The sequence below is a fragment of the Salvelinus fontinalis genome, chromosome 1 (assembly GCF_029448725.1).
Source record: "Salvelinus fontinalis isolate EN_2023a chromosome 1, ASM2944872v1, whole genome shotgun sequence".
NCBI lineage: Eukaryota > Metazoa > Chordata > Actinopteri > Salmoniformes > Salmonidae > Salvelinus > Salvelinus fontinalis.
The window spans coordinates 72,403,372-72,422,098 of NC_074665.1; the positions used below are offsets into that span (position 1 = coordinate 72,403,372).

Below are 18,727 nucleotides of genomic sequence, written 5' to 3' on the forward strand. Positions count from 1 at the left end.
TTCCAACCACTTTTTGATGAATGATTGAAGGTGTGGTTGTAGCAAGCTAATCATTTTCTGCATCCTACTGGCTACTAAAGATAATGACTGTTGTGTTATTGTAACAGGCGGTGTAGATCTTTCACCCATTCTAACCAACTGAGCAAAAAAGGAAACGTCCTCTCACTGTCAACTGCGTTTATTTTCAGCAAACTTAACATGTGTAAATATTTGTATGAACATAACAAGATTAAACAACTGAGACATAAACTGAACAAGTTCCACAGACATGTGACTAACAGAAATGTAATAATGTGTCTCTGAACAAAGGGGAGGTCAAAATCAAAAGTAACAGTCAGTATCTGGTGTGGCCACCAGCTGCATTAAGTAATGCAGTGCATCTCCTCCTCATGGACTGCACCAGATTTGCCAGTTCTTGCTGTGAGATGTTACCCCACTCTTCCACCAAGGCACCTGCAAGTTTCTGGGGGGAATGGCCCCAGACGTGCTCAATGGGATTGAGATCCGGGCTCTTCGCTGGCCATGGCAGAACACTGACATTTCTGTCTTGCAGGAAATCACGCACAGAACGAGCAGTATGGCTGGTGGCATTGTCATGCTGGAGGGTCATGTCAGGATGAGCCTGCAGGAAGGGTACCACATGAAGGAGGAGGATGTCTTCCCTGTAACGCACAGTGTTGAGATTGTCTGCAATGACAACAAGCTCAGTCCAATGATACTGTAACACACCGCCCCAGACCATGACGGACCCTCCACCTCCAAATCGATCCCGCTCCAGAGTACAGGCCTCGGTGTAACGCTCATTCCTTCAATGATAAACGCGAATCTGACCATCACCCCTGGTGAAACCGTGACTCGTCAGTGAAGAACACTTTTTGCCAGTCCTGTCTGGTCCAGCGATGGTGGGTTTGTGCGACGTTGTTGCCGGTGATGTCTGGTAAGGACCTGCCTTACAACAGGCCTACAAGCCCTCAGTCCAGCCTCTCTCAGCCTTTTGCGGACAGTCTGAGCACTGATGGAGGGATTGTGCATTCCCGGTGTAACTTGGGCAGTTGTTGCCATTCTGTACCTGTCCCGCAGGTGTGATGTTCAGATGTACCGATCCTGTGCAGGTGTTGTACACGTGGTCTGCCACTGCGAGGATGATCAGCTGTCCATCCTGTCTCCCTGTAGCGTTGTCTTAGGCGTTTCACAGTACGGACATTGCATTTTATTGCCCTGGCCACATCTGCAGTCCTCATGCCTCCTTGCAGCATGCCTAAGGCACGTTCACGCAGATGAGCAGGGACCCTGGGCATCTTTCTTTTGGTGTTTTTCAGAGTCAGTAGAAAGGCCTCTTTAGTGTCCTAAGTTTTCATAACTGTGACCTTAATTGCCTACCGTCTATAAGCTGTTAGTGTCTTAACAACCGTTCAGCAGGTGCATGTTCATTAATTGTTTATGGTTCATTGAACAAGCATGGGAAACAGTGTTTAAACCCTTTACAATGAAGATCTGTGAAGTTATTTGGATTTTTACAAATTATCTTTGAAGACAGGGTCCTGACAAATTGTAGTTTCTTTTTTTTCTGAATTTAGATGTGTTTGCAGCAAGCTAATAATTTAGACTACTGTATTGTAAAGCATGATGGGAAAACAGATAAACCTCCATCATTAGCAAAACGGGGTCCAGGGCAGGCCAGATCCAGCCCCAAGCCTGGGTGTCCTAGTACAGACCAGAGAGCTGGGTAATCTCCAAGGGGCTCGTAGGGTTCTAACTGGATTCTCCCAGACTCCCGAATCTCTATAAATACGTCCAAAATGGCACCCTATTTCTTAAATAGTTCACTACTTTTGACCAGAGCCCAATGGTCTCCCTATGGGCCCTGGTCAAAAGTAGTGCACTATATAAGGACTGAGGTTCCATTTGGGATGATGGTGCCACGGCTGCTGGAGGTCGTTTCTCTCAATTATGGGATTAGAGGTGCCTCTTCATGGTGATCATTAGAGAGCACTGGAAATTAGGCTGATCCTGCACCCAGCTGGCTGATCCCCCCCGCACCCAGCTGTGCTGTTGCCGGGTGTTGGATAGGGGAGACAAGGATCACCGAGAGGCCCCAGACTGTCCCTTCCTCCCTCCAGGCATGGTGGGCCACAAGTAGTGGATAATGGGGATTGAGATATGTGCCAAATGGCACCCTATTCCCTAGATGATGTACTACTTTTGACCAGGGACAATTTTTCTTAAACCCCTTTATCCATTTATTTTTGCCTCCCTAATAAGGTTCTGGTCAATAGTAGTGCACTATATAGGGAATAGGTTCTGAGCCAGTACTACATTGCTCCTTTAACAGTAGTATATACAAACTGTAGCCTATAACCTATACTATTATCATAGACTGAGGTCAAAATATGCCTATGTCCCATATAACTGTGAAACTGAAAAATTGAAATACAAAAACACACATTATGCAATATGCCATTTTCATATTGTGTATAAATAATAGTACAGAACTCAACCTGTTTGCATATATTTTCCCTTTAATTTCTGGGCTCATTAAATGTGAAGAGTGATCCTATTCAAACACCTCTTATGCAAAGGGCTGTAGATCCATTTAATGATGCTTGGTTTATGCGTTTATGTTAATCAGGGGCATCTAGGTGAAAACAGGCTCTAGCCAAAATGTTATTAACAACTTTGAGACACTTTTTTCATCAGCGTTTTAAGGTTTCACACAGATGCGCTTTGAAAAGGACCACATTTCTGATTGGCAGAGATCACACTCCGTAGCAGCTGGTTCATTTGCTTCTCAACTTGACAGATGGCAAAACACAAACACAAAGGATGCGTGACAAATGGCACCCTATTCTCTATTTTGTGCACTACTGGTCAAAAGTAGTGCCCTAAATAGAGAATAAGATGCGATTTTAGACTGAAACAAAAAGATGGAGCCATGATTAAGTAATGAGAATGAGGAATGCTGCGTGGTTTACCGCGAGAAGAAAAACTGTTAACCACACTTTTCTACCGTGCTTTACTTCATTTTAAAGTGTAAGAACAGTAGTTTAAATGTTACGGATGTGTCATTGTCTCTGTCTCAGCAACTAACTGGCTAAGGTCCTCTGTTTCTCCCTTGGGGTGTGCGATACCCAAGTCTGAATTCTACCAACTTCTAATGTTCTTAATTTATACATATACAGAGTTCAATTAGATCAGAGCTGCTAGAAGAACATATGGCGTTGGCAAATTTGGGCTCATCATATGAGAGTTATATTTTCAAAGAAAGAACACAATTCGTATGTCTGGTATTTACCCTCATTCATCAGCACCATCCCTTCTTTGACTGCGTGAAAAGCAAAAGCAGTGTGTCTGCATCCCAAGAGCACTATATAGGGAATAGGGTGCAATTTGGGAGAGATCCTGTGGGCCCTGGTCAAAAGTAGTGCACTACATAGGAAATAGGGAGGCATTTGGAACAAAATGAAAGGGTCCTGGTCAAAAGTAGTGCCCAACACAGGGAATAGGGTTCCATTTGGGATGGGAATTGACTGACTGGGGACGTAGCCAGAGCAGACCAGACCAGTGTTTTGCCCCGCAGATGGGCATCAGTGTTGCTGAACAGCACTGGGTGGCAGTTGGCAAGGTTTGAGAGAGAGAGGAGAGATGGGGGATGGTCAGACTGTGTGGATGGCACATGCTCCAACTACGTCCCAAATGGCACCCTATATCAGTTTCCCAACTCCAGTCCTCTAGTACCCCCAACAGCACACATTTTTGTTGTAGCCCCAGACAAATTCACCGGATTCAACTCATTGAGAGCTTGATGATTATTTGACAAGTTGAATCAGGTGTGTGTGTCTGGGGCTACAACAAAAATGTGCCCCTCATTGTGCAGAGCCTAGTCCTGTGGGCATGGAGGAGTTTGGCCTGGTTCGAACGTAGTAGGGTGCGTGGAGGTTCATAGGGGGAGAGAATGTCTAACAGGTAGGCGGGTCCGATTCCATTTAGGGCATTGTAAACGAGGTGGAGAATTTTATAGTAAATTACTTGAGGAACATGTAGCCAATGGAGCTCAACAAGGATGCGGGTGATGTGCGCAGACTTTTTTTGTTTGTGCTAGAATACTTGCGGCACTGTTTTACCTGAGCTCAAGTTGATTAATTAAATTTGCAGTCAGGCCCCCAAGAACTGCGTTTCCATAATCAATTCCGGATAAAATGAGTGCATGGATTAGTTTTTCTGCGTCAGATGTGGTGAGAGAGGGTCTTATGCGGGAGATGTTATTCAGGTGAAAGAATGACGTTTTACAGACGTGACTAATGTGGGCATTGAAGGAAAGAGCAGGGATGGATTTCACACACAAATTAGTGTAGGCAGCAGCTGTAACATCTTGAGGTTGTTGATGGATAATTTCCATAATATGATTGAATCATACTGTTGATTTATTGGTGTCCATTTAATAGACTATGATTCTTTGTCTTGTCTGTCTTCCTTTAAAATTATATCAATATTATTTTTTGTATGTGTCATAACGATTTTATGTTGTGATCATGGTCAAGGACTTGATGTCTTCATTATATTAGGATTGGGTCAATTTAACAGTCCTTCTGCAAAAAGACCTATCCAGCTGGTTCTATGATCAGAAGATGCTTTGGAAACAAGGTGGCCCAATAGGCTGCATTATCTAGAAAGTTATTCCGGATAACGGCAATTAATGCCAATGTCAATTTGTACACTAGCTGTGCAAGTATTATGCCACTCGCAGAATACAGCCCTGGATAAAGACATCAAGACGTGTTGCAAAAAAAATGTAATCTTCCCATGCACATCCCGGGACATTTTAATGTGGAAAGTGAAAGTGACATTACATTTGCCGCTATGATCATTGGGGAAGCGCTACTGCTACAGGGGCGACGGTCTGCTCCACTTCACTGACTGAAGTAGGGATGTCTACAGTGAAGAAGGGGGAGGGAGGTACCACTTTGTCACAGGCTGCTATGTAGATTAACCTTTCAATTAGTTGTTATCAGGTCCTCTCTGTCTCAGCGCGAGCCTTCAGCGAATCGTTTAGAGATTAAAAATACAAGGAAACCCCCCTATGGATGTGCCGCTGTGAGTGTGATTATTTATATCCGATCGTCGTTTCAGTCATCGTGTTAATAAAGAAGAGGACTGTATCCGATAAAGAAAACTTGAAGAGGTAACTACCAGCAAATATTTACGGTAGCTAGCCGATGCCTTTTTCTCTCACTGGTTACATGTTCATCCTTGCATAAAACTTGCGTAAATTGTTTTGCCTCCTTGCCCAGCGTCGGTCGGAACATTTTGTAAACGATGTAGCCTACATTCCAAGGAGACTGTATATCACTGACTAATAATGTGTAAACGAGAATGGACCTGCGAGTCGAGTGAGAAATGGATGGATCGCGAAACTGTAGCAATACATTTATTATTGAGGCACAGTGAAGATGCCGCTACTCCGATTTCCCGGGTCAACTACTCCGTTTGTAGGCTATGTGGAATTTCCCCCCCATGTGTTTATTTTCTAGTCGGAAATGCAGTGCAAGATAATACAGAAAATAAGTATTGTCATAATTTACACGGTAGAATGTTGATGATCGCTGTAGCCTAACACAGGCAGGCACTCGTGCTATGTAGAGAAATTCTACCGCTTGATGGATAAGAAATTCTGAATGATTATTTATAGTGTGCCCTATTTATTATGATGTAGCCCACCCGTAAACGTTTGGTAGCCTACATGAGTTGGTGAAAACTGAAATCAGTGAATTGTCAGTGCTTCTGGGAATAGGCTATAGTGAATTTCCACAAGAGTGGAAAATAAAATGAGAACACCAGTTTGTGGGGAAAGAAGTGTCGGGTAGCATGGACAACCATAGCACGATAATAGCCCATCACCTTCAAACCTTTTTAAAACTTGCTGCTTTAAATCAGCAGTCAAGTCTTCGCCGTTTTTTTGCAAATAAATGATGGATTTAACAAACAACCAATTAAAGTCTAAAATGATCCAAATAATTTTGAAGTGTAACCAATTGTTTCAAGGAGGAGTCGTAGTAAAGGTGGGCTGTCGTTTGACACAGGATATAGTTTAACCAGAAATCATTAATTTAACCACTGACCTGCGGTAACTTCTATGTAAATGAATGACAATCTAATTGAGATACAAAGGTATATTAAATTGTCCCTATAGTGCACCGACGTATTCAGTCAAACGATAAGTGCTCAGGGTAAATACAACATCAAACCATGATACGAGAAGACACCTTAAGAGGCGGTTCAATTGAGTATAGTGACAGATCAAGCAGCCAACGCAGTCCCTTCTAAAGTGAGCTCATATATAATGATTGACATGTACTTTATCAAACCAGAAATCGGATCTTGCCTTTACAGCCAATATTAAAGTTGCTAGGGAGGGTACATTAGTGTAGGTAAGGTTTAATGAGACTCCATTGGATTGTAATCAGCGTCATGTCGGATTTATGTAAACTACAACATTGTAACAAAATGGCGACTGTTTAGGTCACGTCATTAATGCAGGCAGCAATGTTTTTTCCTACAACTCAACTGATACAAGCAAGGTTAGTTACATATTATCTTCTCGTTCGTAAGCGTCTCATGTTAGTTTGAACATAAATTGCCGTCATAAATTTCCGGTAACCATCCCTCCGCAGCTGTCAAAAAGTGTAACAATATGAATTGATCGTGTGCGGCTAACGTTCAAGCTCGCGCCGACTGCTAAAATGAACAAATCCTTGTTTATCACTCGTTACGCATACAAGCTGTCAAACTCGCGTGCAAGAAGTCAAACTCCATTGCCCTTCTTGTTCTACATTGTAGCTGATTTAGAAACACTGAGTAGCCTAGTTTAGTCAGCTGGTGCTGTTACAATGAAGCATTTAACTATCAACCAAAAAATAACACAAATGATATCACAAGTAATTCTGATAGGTGTTTTAACATATATTTAACAGGTGACATTTAATCTCTCTTGTTGTTATGACTGTAGTCAGTGTCATGACAAATTCATCTTAATCATTATTTTACCACAAACTATTGCATGAGGTTAGGTCAATCGGTGGATTATAGTATCAGACTCAGACTACGGATTAAGTAACATTGGCCTATCCCTAACCTACCTAGAATCAACTTCAATCCGTCTGAACTGCTTTATAATCCATCTGTTTCTCTTGAGTGTTGTTGACCTTCATTTCATGTTGTCTTGGTCTGCTTTTCAGTAAATGTTATGGTGAGGTCTCAGAATATAGCCTAGCCTACTAATCCAAAAACACTTATATTGGTCATGGCCCAATGTGTAAAGTGTATACTAGGCCGAGCTCTCACAATTCACTACCAGTAATCAAAACAATCTAGTTATTGTCTAATGTGACCATGGGCTACTAGTACTTGAGATTCAGTAAAGGTGCTGGTTGAAACAAATATATAGAAATTCTGGCTCTGTTATTGTTAGGGTACAGTATTGCATATTTTTGACTTGTGATCTTATTTGACTGTTTATGACTATCTGTGTTTTTTCTTTTAAGTTATCATCTGGATCTTGAAGGAACTAGCGACATTCGAAGGAATCGTGTTCCAAGTCGGTCGGTAACTGTCCCAACCTTCGAGGAATTTACTATCTAGCTACTTTCATCTTATTTTGAGGTTACATGTGAGCTTCCACCTTGGATGAGGATTTACAGCAGGAATGTATTGATGCCGAGGTGGAACATTACTTTTTGACCTTCAAGATGTGTTGGATGTATCAAATGTTTCACAACAACAAGGGATATTCTCTATGGATCACTTTTTCCTAAATATCATTGTTTAACCATGGTGGAACTTGCTAACCCTCTGTATACGGAGTGGATTCTAGAAGCAATACAGAAAATCAAAAGGCAAAAACAGAGGCCTTCCGACGAGCGGATTTGTCATGCGGTGGCTACCTTACACAGATTGGACAAGAGGACCGTTCTGGAGCAGTTGGCGTTAAGTGTTCACAATGGTTCCATTCTCAAAGTCACCAATAAGGGGAGCGTGTCGTACAAAGACCCTGAGCACCCTGGGAGAGGAGTATCTTCATCAACAACATCATCGCTCAAACCTGTTAGTGCAAACCTATCTGTCCCATTGTCTAAAGGATCTATATGGAATCCCAGTGACCTTCGCCACGTTGACTGGAATAAAATTCTGAGGAGGGCCATCGAGGGTCTGGATGATAACCACGGTTCCTCTCTGAAGAACATCCAGAGGTACCTAAGGAACCAGGATGATCTATCACATGTCCTGGACAACCCGGGGTTTCAGCAGAGGTTACGACTGTCCGCCAAACGGGCAGTCAACAACGGCCGGCTGGAGAAGACCGGCCCACTCTACAGGTTAAACCAGGGGGGTAGTGGAGCGGAGGGGAGGAGCCAGAGGTGTCCAGGTGCTTCCCCATTGGCTCTTCAGTGTGTCACACTTCTTCCACATGAGAGTGACCAGGTACAGTATACTGATACTAGGTTATGTATTATAGTAGCCTGCTGATAATACTGTGTATTCCAAGGCTTCTTTCACTAGGTACAGTATGCTACTCATAGCCTCTGAATCCTTTATGTCGATAATATATCCCCCTCTTTGGTAAAAAATCGTCTGCTAAATGGCATATATTATCCCTTTAGCCGGCAAAATAAACACTAGATTGTTGTTTGACCAATATGTCTCATTTTGGAGTATTCAGTCTCATTTGGTTAAGGACTTGATGCTCTCACTGATCATGCCTAATCGGCTTCAAGCACTGGGTGATGATGCTGCACTTGAGGAATGCAATTGGATGATAGCTGACAGTTTTGTGATGAATAGCAGAGCTCTTGTGGGTTTAAATCAAGCTGTTGTGATATAATATTGCTGCTTGGAAACACAGCTACTCAGTAGATCTCCTAGCTAGTTCAGTGTGTACTTTAGGAAACTACTAGGCCTTGTTGACATTTCCTCTGCTCAGGAAAATACTTTGTAACCAATTGGCCATTTTTGCATTTGTTTGGCAGAATAGATGGGCTATGTTGTTATAGACAGAGAGTAAATAACGTACAGTAGCTTTAAGTTATTTGTCTTTGAGAACACAGGGTTGTGTGTAATATATAATTTTATGGGTCAATTATTTTATACTAATACACTTGCTCAAATATGTTTAACAAGTAATACAAATCTAAAAAAGATAGGTGACAAAATTATCAACACCCCTGTTTTCGATACTCCAGCACCCTCCCCTTGCTAGGACACTGAGCCTTTTTCTATAATGTTTTATGAGATTGGAAAACACATTGGGAGGGATCTTAGACCATTCCTCTTTTTCTATAATGTTTTATGAGATTGGAAAACACATTGGGAGGGATCTTAGACCATTCCTCTGTGCAGAATCTTTCCAGATACTTTATATATATATATTTGGCATGCGCTTATGGACTGCCCTCAATTCAAACCACAGGTTTTCAATGGGGTTCAAGTCCGGAGACTGAGATGGCAATTGCAAAATGTTGATTTTTTTTGTGGTCAGTTAACCATTTCTTTGTATATTTTGATGTGTGCTTGGGGTCATTGTCTTCCTGGAACATCCAATTGCGGCCAAGTTTCAGCTTCCAGGCAGATGCAACCAGGTTTTTGGCTAAAATGTCCTAGTACAGTTGATGATGCTGTTGACCTTAACAAGGACCTCAGGCCCAGTGCAAGCAAAACATCCCCATAACATCAAAGGTCCATCACCTTATTTTACATTAGGAATGAGGTTCTTTTTTTGCATATGCATCCTTCTTTTGATGCCAAACCCACTGCTGGTGTGCATGACCAAAGACCTCTATTTTTGTAACATCTGACCATACCATCCAGTTCCGGTCCAAGTGCCAATGCCTTTAACAAACTCCAGGCATTTACATGTGTCGGTTTCTCTCAATAAAGGATTTTTTATGGCAACCCTTCCAAATAGCCTATTGGCATGGAGGTGACGTTTAATTGTAGATTAAGAGACTTGGTTCCCCCAAGATGCAACCAAGTTCTGTAATTCTCCAACTGTGGCCCTTGGACTTTTCTTTGCCTCCCAAATCATCTTCCTCACTGAATGGGGACAAGATACAAATGCACCCTCTACCAGGCACGTTTACCACTGTTGCAGTGATTAAATTTGTAATAATTGCTCTAATAGTGGTAAGTGCTATATTTTTTTTTTCTACGCATTGCCTGCTTTTTTGAAAGTCAACAACCATTTGCCTCATGACTTCTGAGTTCCATACATTTTTGGCATTCCACATGGTGATGGATGACAAAGGGATTTTAGCCGTGGAAGGCCACAATACTGTTCCTTAAACTGAAATATTTTTTTTTAAAGTAGAATATTAATGCAGATTTCATTTAGTTTGATTTGAATCTTTAGGGTTACCAATAATTATTTTTATCTACTTGTTATCCAAAATTGTTCTCTGAGCAATTATATTAATATAAGATTTTTTCACCAGCTGATTTTATAAGACTATTTTTTTCAGCAGCTGTGGCAGTTATCGGAGCGAGGCTGAATGGGGTCTAGCGGGGGGTCTTCCTGCATGGGGGGTGTGTGTGTGTGAGGTCTTCCTAGGGCATATGTACAGTGCATTTGGATAGTCTCAGACCCCTTACCTTTTTCCACATTTTGTTACATTACAGCTTTTTTCTAAAATGAATTAAAAAATATATATATATTATCCTCATCAATCTACACACAATACCCCATAATGACAAAGCGAAAACAGTTTAAAATATATTTTTTGTGAATTTATCAAAAATAAGGACACCTTATTTACATACATATTCAGACCCTTTGGTATGAGACTTGAAATTGAGCTCAGGTGCATCCTGTTTCCATTGATCATCCTTGAGATGTTTCTACAACTTGATTGGAGTCCACCTGTGGTACATTCAATAGATTGGACATGACTTGGAAAGGCACACACCTGTCTATATAAGGTCCCACAGTTGACAGTGCAAGCCATTCAAAGGAATTGTCCGTAGGAATGTGTCGAGGCACAGATCTGGGGAAGGGTACCAAAACATTTCTGCAACATTGAAGGTCCCCAAGAACAGAGGCCTCTATCATTCTTAAATGGACGAAGTTTGGAACCACCAAGACTCTTCCTACAGCTGGCCACCTGGCCCAACTGCGCAATCGGGGGAGAAGGGCCTTGGTCAGGGAGGTGACCAAGAACCCCAGAGTGGAGATGGGAGAACCTTCCAGAAGGACAACCATCTCTGCAGCACTCCACAAATCAGGCCTTTATGGTAGAGTGGTCAGATGGAAGCCACTCCTCTGTAAAATGCACATGACAGTCCATGGACTCAGACCACGAGAAAACAAGATTCTCTGGTGTGATGAAACCAAGATTGAACTCTTTGGCCGGAATGCCAAGCGTCACGTCTGGAGGAAACCTGGCACCATCCCTACGGTGATGCATGATTGTGGCAGCATCATGCTGTGGGGATGTTTTTCAGCGGCAGGGACTGGGAGACCAGTCAGGATAAAGGGAAAGAAGTACAGAGATCCTTGATGAATTCCTGCTCAGGAACTCGGCCTAGGATGAAGATTCAAAGTAAAATGTCTGAATACTTATGTAAATCTGATATTTCATTTTTTTTCTTTATATATTTGCCTTGTCATTACAGGGTATTATGTGTAGATTGATGAGAGGAGAAGAAACTATTTAATCAATTTTCGAGTAACAGTAATAAAATGTGGAGGAAGTCAAGGGGTCTGAATTCCGTGTGTGTGTTAGTACCAGTCAAAAGTTTGGACACACCTACTCATTCAAGGGTTTTTCTTTATTTGTACTATTTTCTACATTGTAGAATAATAATGAAGACATCAAAACTATGAAATAACACAGATGGAATTATGTTGTAACCAAAAAAGTGTTAAAATAATCCAAATATATGTTTTATATCAAAGTAGCCACCCTTTGCCGTGATTACAGCTTCACACACTCTTGGCATTCTCTCAACCAGATTCACCTGGAATGCTTTTCCAACAGTCTTGAAGGAGTTCTTCTGAGCACTTGTTTGATGCTTTTCCTTTACTCTGCGGTCCAACTCATCCCAAACCATCTCAATTGGGTTGAGGTTGGGTGATTGTGGAGACCAGTTCATCTGATGCAGCACTCCATCACTCTCCTTCTTGGTCAAATGGCCCTTACACAGCCTGGAGGTGTGTTGGGTCATTGTCCTGTCATAAAAAAATAAAATAAAAAATGGGACGGCGTATCGCTGCAGAATGCTGTGGTAGCCATGCTGGTTAAGTGTACCTTGAATTCTAAATAAATTACTGACCGTGTCACAAGCAAAGCACCATCACGCCGCCACCTCCATGCTTCACGGTGGGAACCACACATGCAGAGATCATCCGTTCACCTATTCTGCGTTTTACAAAGACACGGCGGTTGGAACAAAGAATCTCACATTTGGACTCATCAGACCAAAGAACAGATTTCCACTGGTCTAATGTCCATTTTAGTAGTGGTTTCTTTGCAGAAATTTGACCATGAAGGTCTGATTCACGCTGGCCTTCATGGTCTGCGTGTATCAGTTGATGTTGTGATGTCTGTTACTTGAACTCTGTGAAGCATTTATTTGGCCTGCAATCTGAGATGCAGTTAACTCTAATGAACGTATCCTCTGCAGCAGAGGTAACTGTGTCTTCCTTTCCTGTGGTGGTCCTCATGTGAGCCAGTTTCAACATGGCGCTTGATGGTTTTTGCTACTGTACTTGAAGAAACTTTGAAAGTTCTTCACATTTTCTGGATTTACTGCCCTTCATGTTTTAAAGTAATGATGGACTGTTGTTTCTCTTTGCTTATTTGAGCTGTTCTTGACATAATATGGACTTGGTCTTTTACCAAATAGGGCTATCTTCTGTGTACCACCCCTACCTTGTCACACACAACTAATTGGGTCAACGCATTAAGAAGGAAAGAAATTACACAAATTAACTTTTAACAATGCACACCTGTTAATTGAAATTCATTCCAGGTGACATCCTCATGAAGCTGGTTGAGAGAATGGCAAGAGTGTGCTACGCTGTCATCAAGGCTAAGGGTGGCTCCTTTTTGTAGAATCTCAAATATAAAATATATTTTGATTTGTTTATTTTTTGGTTACTACATGGTTCTATATGTGTTATTTCATAGTTGTGACCTCTTCAATATTATTCTACATTTTAGAAATCAGTAAAAATAAAGAAAAACGCTTGAATGAGTAGTTCTCCAAACTTTTGACTGGTACTGTATGTATTTTAAGTGGTGACCACGATTTAGCAGCTGCTCTACTAAATGCATGTAGGGGAAACGCTGTCAAATAATTTTGGAGCTAACTGTATGGCTTGATATAGGGCCCCTAAAAACTCTTAGCCTTCATTTTTTTCTCTTGACCATGATGCATGAGACGTGTGTTTTCACTCTGCAGAGATTGTGGCTCCATCACTCAGCAGTAACTCATGCTGCATGTGAACAATACTGTATTGACAGCAGTTTTGTACTTGACAAATGAAAAGGACTTTACAGTGAAGGCCAAAACATTGGAAGGTTACTATTACTGTTGCCATAAAACAGTTTTCCTCCCTTTTGTGTAGAAGGTCAAAATTACAGTCTAGGGCTTTGTGAGTATAAAGTTGCGTTAACATGTTGTCTCCAAGTTATGGAAAGGATTAATTTATGTTAATCATTTGGTAATTTACTACTTTTAAATGATGTAGGCCTACAGTAGACTATTCTAGATTGGCATTTTCACTAGTGGAGACATTATCTACCCTTCAGTTTCATTATGAATATCAGGAAATAACACCCTTGACGATATAGCCACAAGTTTGTGTTTGTGGTCAGACCAAAGTGAAACAGTTCTGTTTTAAGACACTGTCCTCCTGTAATAAAAAGCTTGACATCACCAAGAAATGTCTTGGCCCTATTCTGTATAAGTTTGGAGTTTTTCAATTACACTCAGCTAATGTGCTATTTGGTGGTGACATCACTAAGTTCTTTTAGTTTACAAAGATCTTTTAGTTTACTCAAAAGGATTACTTCTTTCTAGTCCTTGAAGTTAGCGAGTAACAAAGCATAACTAGTGGGTATAGGAAATGAGAGTCTTGGAAAAGAGCAGTCTTGGGTCAAAGTTTATATGATTCTAAAGTGAGTTTGGCTGCAACAAAGGCAAGGAATTTTTTTCTTCTCTCCCCTTACTGTTATGTAACCTGTTCTTCAGCACTGCTCTCTGCCTGGCTTCTAGAACAGCAGTCTTCTAATAGAACCCCACCCCCCTCATGGAACACAACTGTGCCTTTTTAAAGCACTGTAATTTCCTCTAATGTACTTCATTTGGAATTCCCTAGTCAATCAGTAATATCTTCTCTTTAGCTGTGTGTTCTTTTTTTTCTATTATTTTTCAGATGAGCACCACTTTTAAGGGTTTTTATTTTTCTCTGTTTAATCACCAATCGGAGGCTGTTTCCTACTGCAAAAAATATCTAATGGCCAGCCCAGACTAGGCTAGCCACATAGGGTTTTTGCTTTATACATTTTTGAAGTACTGTGTAAGTTGTGAAACTTGACTTTATCAACTACACATACACTGCACTTATCATTTCACAATTGCACTAATCTCATCAAAATCAATAGCTTACTACATCAGCAGGTTTTCTAGGCTAATTCAGTGGTTCTTATCTAATTAAGTAGATTCACGTAAGAATTGTTAAAATAATTTATATTCCTAAAACATAAGTAGAAAATTATACTGTTGCTGTTTCCTGTTCTGATTTATAGCCCAGTGTCTCAACACTGGTTTTAGCTGTCCAATTTCATAATAAATATGCTGATGTAGGTTGTGATATTTTGAATACAAAAATTGCTCTTTACACATGTCAGTCATGTGTTCAGATTACTTTTATTTTCCTAAATTAGAACTTTTTATGAACTGCAAACACACATACATTTGCCAAGGGTCCACTCGGAGCTGGAATTGATTACCTTGTTCTACTGTAATCAATATTGTGCACAAATGATTCACTCGCATCGATATTGTATGGAAATCAATGGAACTGGGACAATTCGCTGACGCTACATGTGCGTTTGTTCTCTTCTAAAAGACAAACCTCCAATAACTTGGGTATACTACATTTACCAGTCGATCAACAATAACCTGTAATAGCTATATATCAACTTATAGCTTTGTGAGACCATTTATATCGGTAGATAGCCGATACGGTAACGGAAACAACACTTTTTTTGACTGGATAATTCCAATGAATCACCACCTCACATCGGTTTCTAAATGACTTCAGAGATTGGCTTTCATTTGAATTATAGCTTAAGCCTCAAATCCATGAATTCATTTGAGGCCAGAGTCATTTATGGGAGGAGAGGGAAAAAATTATTATACTACGGACTGGCACATATAACGAGAACACAGGTATTAAACGAAAGATATGAATCTGTTTTAAGCAATCGATTTTGTGAGATCGTGATGACTATAAACTTTAATACTCACATCACCAATCTGAGGTAAAAACGATATTTCATTTTTCTGATATTTTTGTGTGGTGAAAATGTCTAATGTAGTAACACGTTCAGCCCATCCATAGGAAAATTAGTGTAAAATTTGAAGAATTAGTCAAGATAATGAAATATTTTGATTTGGGATGATAGTAAATGAAGCACACTTTATTTTTTTGTTGCAACTATGACATCTGTTTCTCACTGCTTTTTAACCATGGAGAGAGTATACAAATCCTCCTAAAGACAATTTAACCAGGCGCTGTAGACTAGATCTTCCATAGTGACTGTGCAGAAGCCTGAACCTTTGTCTCTACTCGTATGCTCAGGCTACCGATTTGATGTAATAAAAAGCTAATCCTATCTTATTGGAACAATGGCTTTTTCATGCAGTTCATGTATAGGGCTGTGACGGTCATGGAATTTTGGATGACGGTAGTTGGCCAGCCATTTGGCCAGCCAGTCATCGTAATAACTGTTCGAATAGCAAAACAAAACACACATTTTCTCCTCCTCTGCTCCTGACTGTATGTGCTGCTGTAGAAATGGAATGAATAGAATGGGCATCCCCATCCCCACCGACGTTATCTGCCTGAGGGAGTTATCCAACTGGCCCCTCTGTCACGACGTTACCTGAACGACCCATCTGCGGCCCGCTAATCGTTAGCTGTCTTATCGGCTGCTATCTGAATAGGTCTATGGGACAATTTTTCTTGGGTCACTATAACTATATCTATTTTGCCAATTGGATTGATCCCCTCTACCACACGGAACCCCACTAATCTACCGACGGAAACGCACAAGGTGGCTAAAAACAGACCTTCATCCTCTGCTAGCTTGCTACCGATGACCCGGCTAGCTGTCTGAATCGCCGTTACCCCAACCAACCTCACTACTCACTGGACCCTTATGATCACTCGACTAAGCATGCCTCTCCTTAATGTCAATATGCCTTGTCCATTTCTGTTCTGGTTAGTGTTTATTGGCTTATTTCATTGTAGAGCCTCTAGCCCTGCTCATTATACCTCATCCAACCTTTCAGTTCCACCACCCACACATGCGATGACATCACCTGGTTTCAATGATGTTTCTAGAGACAATATCTCTCTCATCATCTCTCAATACCTAGGTTTACCTCCACTGTATTCACATCCTACCATACCTTTGTCTGTATATTATACCTTGAAGCTATTTTATCGCCCCCAGAAACCTCCTTTTACTCTCTGTTCCGGACATTCTAGACGACCAATTCTCATAGCTTTTAGCTATCCTACTCCTCCTCTGTTCCTCTGGTGATGTAGAGGTGAATCCAAGCCCTGCAGTGCCTAGCTCCACTTCTATTCCCCAGGCGCTCTCTTTTGATGATTTCTGTAACCGTAATAGCCTTGGTTTCATGCATGTTAACATTAGAAGCCTATTCCCTAAGTTTGTTTTATTCACTGCTTTAGCACACTCTGCCAACCCGGATGTTCTAGCCGTGTCTGAATCCTGGCTTAGGAAGACCACCAAAAATTCTGAAATCTCCATCCCTAACTACAACATTTTCAGACAAGATAGAACAGCCAAAGGGGGCGGTGTTGCAAACTACTGCAAAGATAGCCTGCAGAGTTCTGTCCTACTATCCAGGTCTGTACCCAAACAATTACAACTTCTACTTTTAAAAATCCACCTCTCTAAAAACAAGTCTCTCACCATTGCCGCCTGCTATAGACCACCCTCTGCCCCCAGCTGTGCTCTGGACACCATATGTGAACTGATTGCCCCCCCCCCCCGTCTATCTTCAGAGCTCGTGCTGCTAGGCGACCTAAACTTGTACATGCTTAACTTCTCTAGGATAGGTGGGACGGTAGCGTCCCAACTTGGCCAAAATCCAGAAAAAATGTAGCGCGCCAAATTCAAATATATTACTATAAAAATCAATATTTCATGATATCACACATGAAAGACACCAAATTAAAGCTACACATGTTGTGAATCCAGCCAACATGTCTGATTTCAAAAAGGATTTATGGGGAAAGCACACCAAACAATTATGTTAGCTCAGTACATAGCCACAGAAAAACACAGCCATTTTCCCAGCAAAATATAGTAGTAACAAAAAGCAGAAATAGAGAAAATGATTCACTAACCTTTGAACATCTTCATCAGATGACACTCATATGACATCATGTTACACAATACATTTATGTTTTGTTCGATAATGTGCATATTTATATCCACAAATCTCGGTTTATATTGGCGCCATGTTCAGAAATGCCTCCAAAATATCCGGAGTAATTACAGAGCCACGTCAAATAACAGAAATACTCATCATAAACTTTGATGAAAGATACATGTTTTACATATAATTAAAGATACACTTGTTCTTAATGCAACCGCTGTGTCAGATTTAAAAATAACTTTAGTAAAAAGCACACCATGCAATAATCTGAGACGGCGCTCAGATTTAACAACATTTCTCCGCCATGTTGGAGTCAACAGAAATACGAAATTACATCATAAATATTCCCTTTGATTATCTTCATCAGAATGCAGTGCCAGGAATCCTAGTTACACAATAAATCGTTGTTTTGTTCGATAATGTCCATTACTTATGTCCAATTAACAAATTTTGCTAGCATGTGTAGTACACATGTCCAAACGCTCGCGCAGATGCATGCAAACGTCGGACGAAAACTTCAAAGTTATATTACAAGTCGAATAAACTGGTCAAACTTAGTAGAGAATCAATCTTCAAGATGTTATCATATATATCCAATAACGTTCCAACCGGAGCATTCTTTTCAGTCTCTATAAGTAATGGAGCGCACAACCTCCCGGGTGGCGCAGTGGTCTAGGGCACTGCATCGCAGTGCTAGCTGCGCCACCAGAGTCTCTGGGTTTGCGCCCAGGCTGGGCTGGGTTCGCGCCCAGGCTCTGTCGCAGCCGGCCGCAACCGGGAGGTCCGTGGGGCGACGCACAATTGGCATAGCGTCGTCCGGGTTAGGGAGGGTTTGGCCGGTAGGGATATCCTTGTCTCAGTATGTAAAATGTAATAAAAATGTATGCACTCTACTGTAAGTCGCTCTGGATAAGAGTGTCTGCTAAATGACTAAAATGTAAATGTAAATGACGATATCATGAGGAAAGTGCGTGACCAAGAACTGGCATTCTGCCAGACCACTGACTGAAACACCTCCCATCCGGTCCCACAACACAGT

General features: G+C 41.2%; 1 protein-coding gene across 8 annotated transcripts in view; it reads left to right on the top strand.

The window, feature by feature from the left end:
• Window positions 1-4,814: 4,814 nt before the first annotated feature.
• LOC129861174 (histone acetyltransferase KAT6B-like) overlaps window positions 4,815-18,727 on the top strand; it is a 43,476-nt gene continuing 29,563 nt past the window's right edge. For 2 of the 8 annotated variants that reach the window (XM_055932358.1, XM_055932384.1), the window contains exons 1-2: window positions 4,816-5,179; window positions 7,539-8,475. In XM_055932358.1, coding sequence (XP_055788333.1) covers window positions 7,825-8,475 — 651 coding nt within the window. In that variant the 5' untranslated portion in view covers window positions 4,816-5,179; window positions 7,539-7,824. Of the gene's footprint in view, window positions 5,203-6,377; window positions 6,576-7,538; window positions 8,476-18,727 lie in introns of those variants that run through there. The other 6 variants (XM_055932393.1, XM_055932375.1, XM_055932401.1 and 3 more) reach the window with 6 other exon arrangements.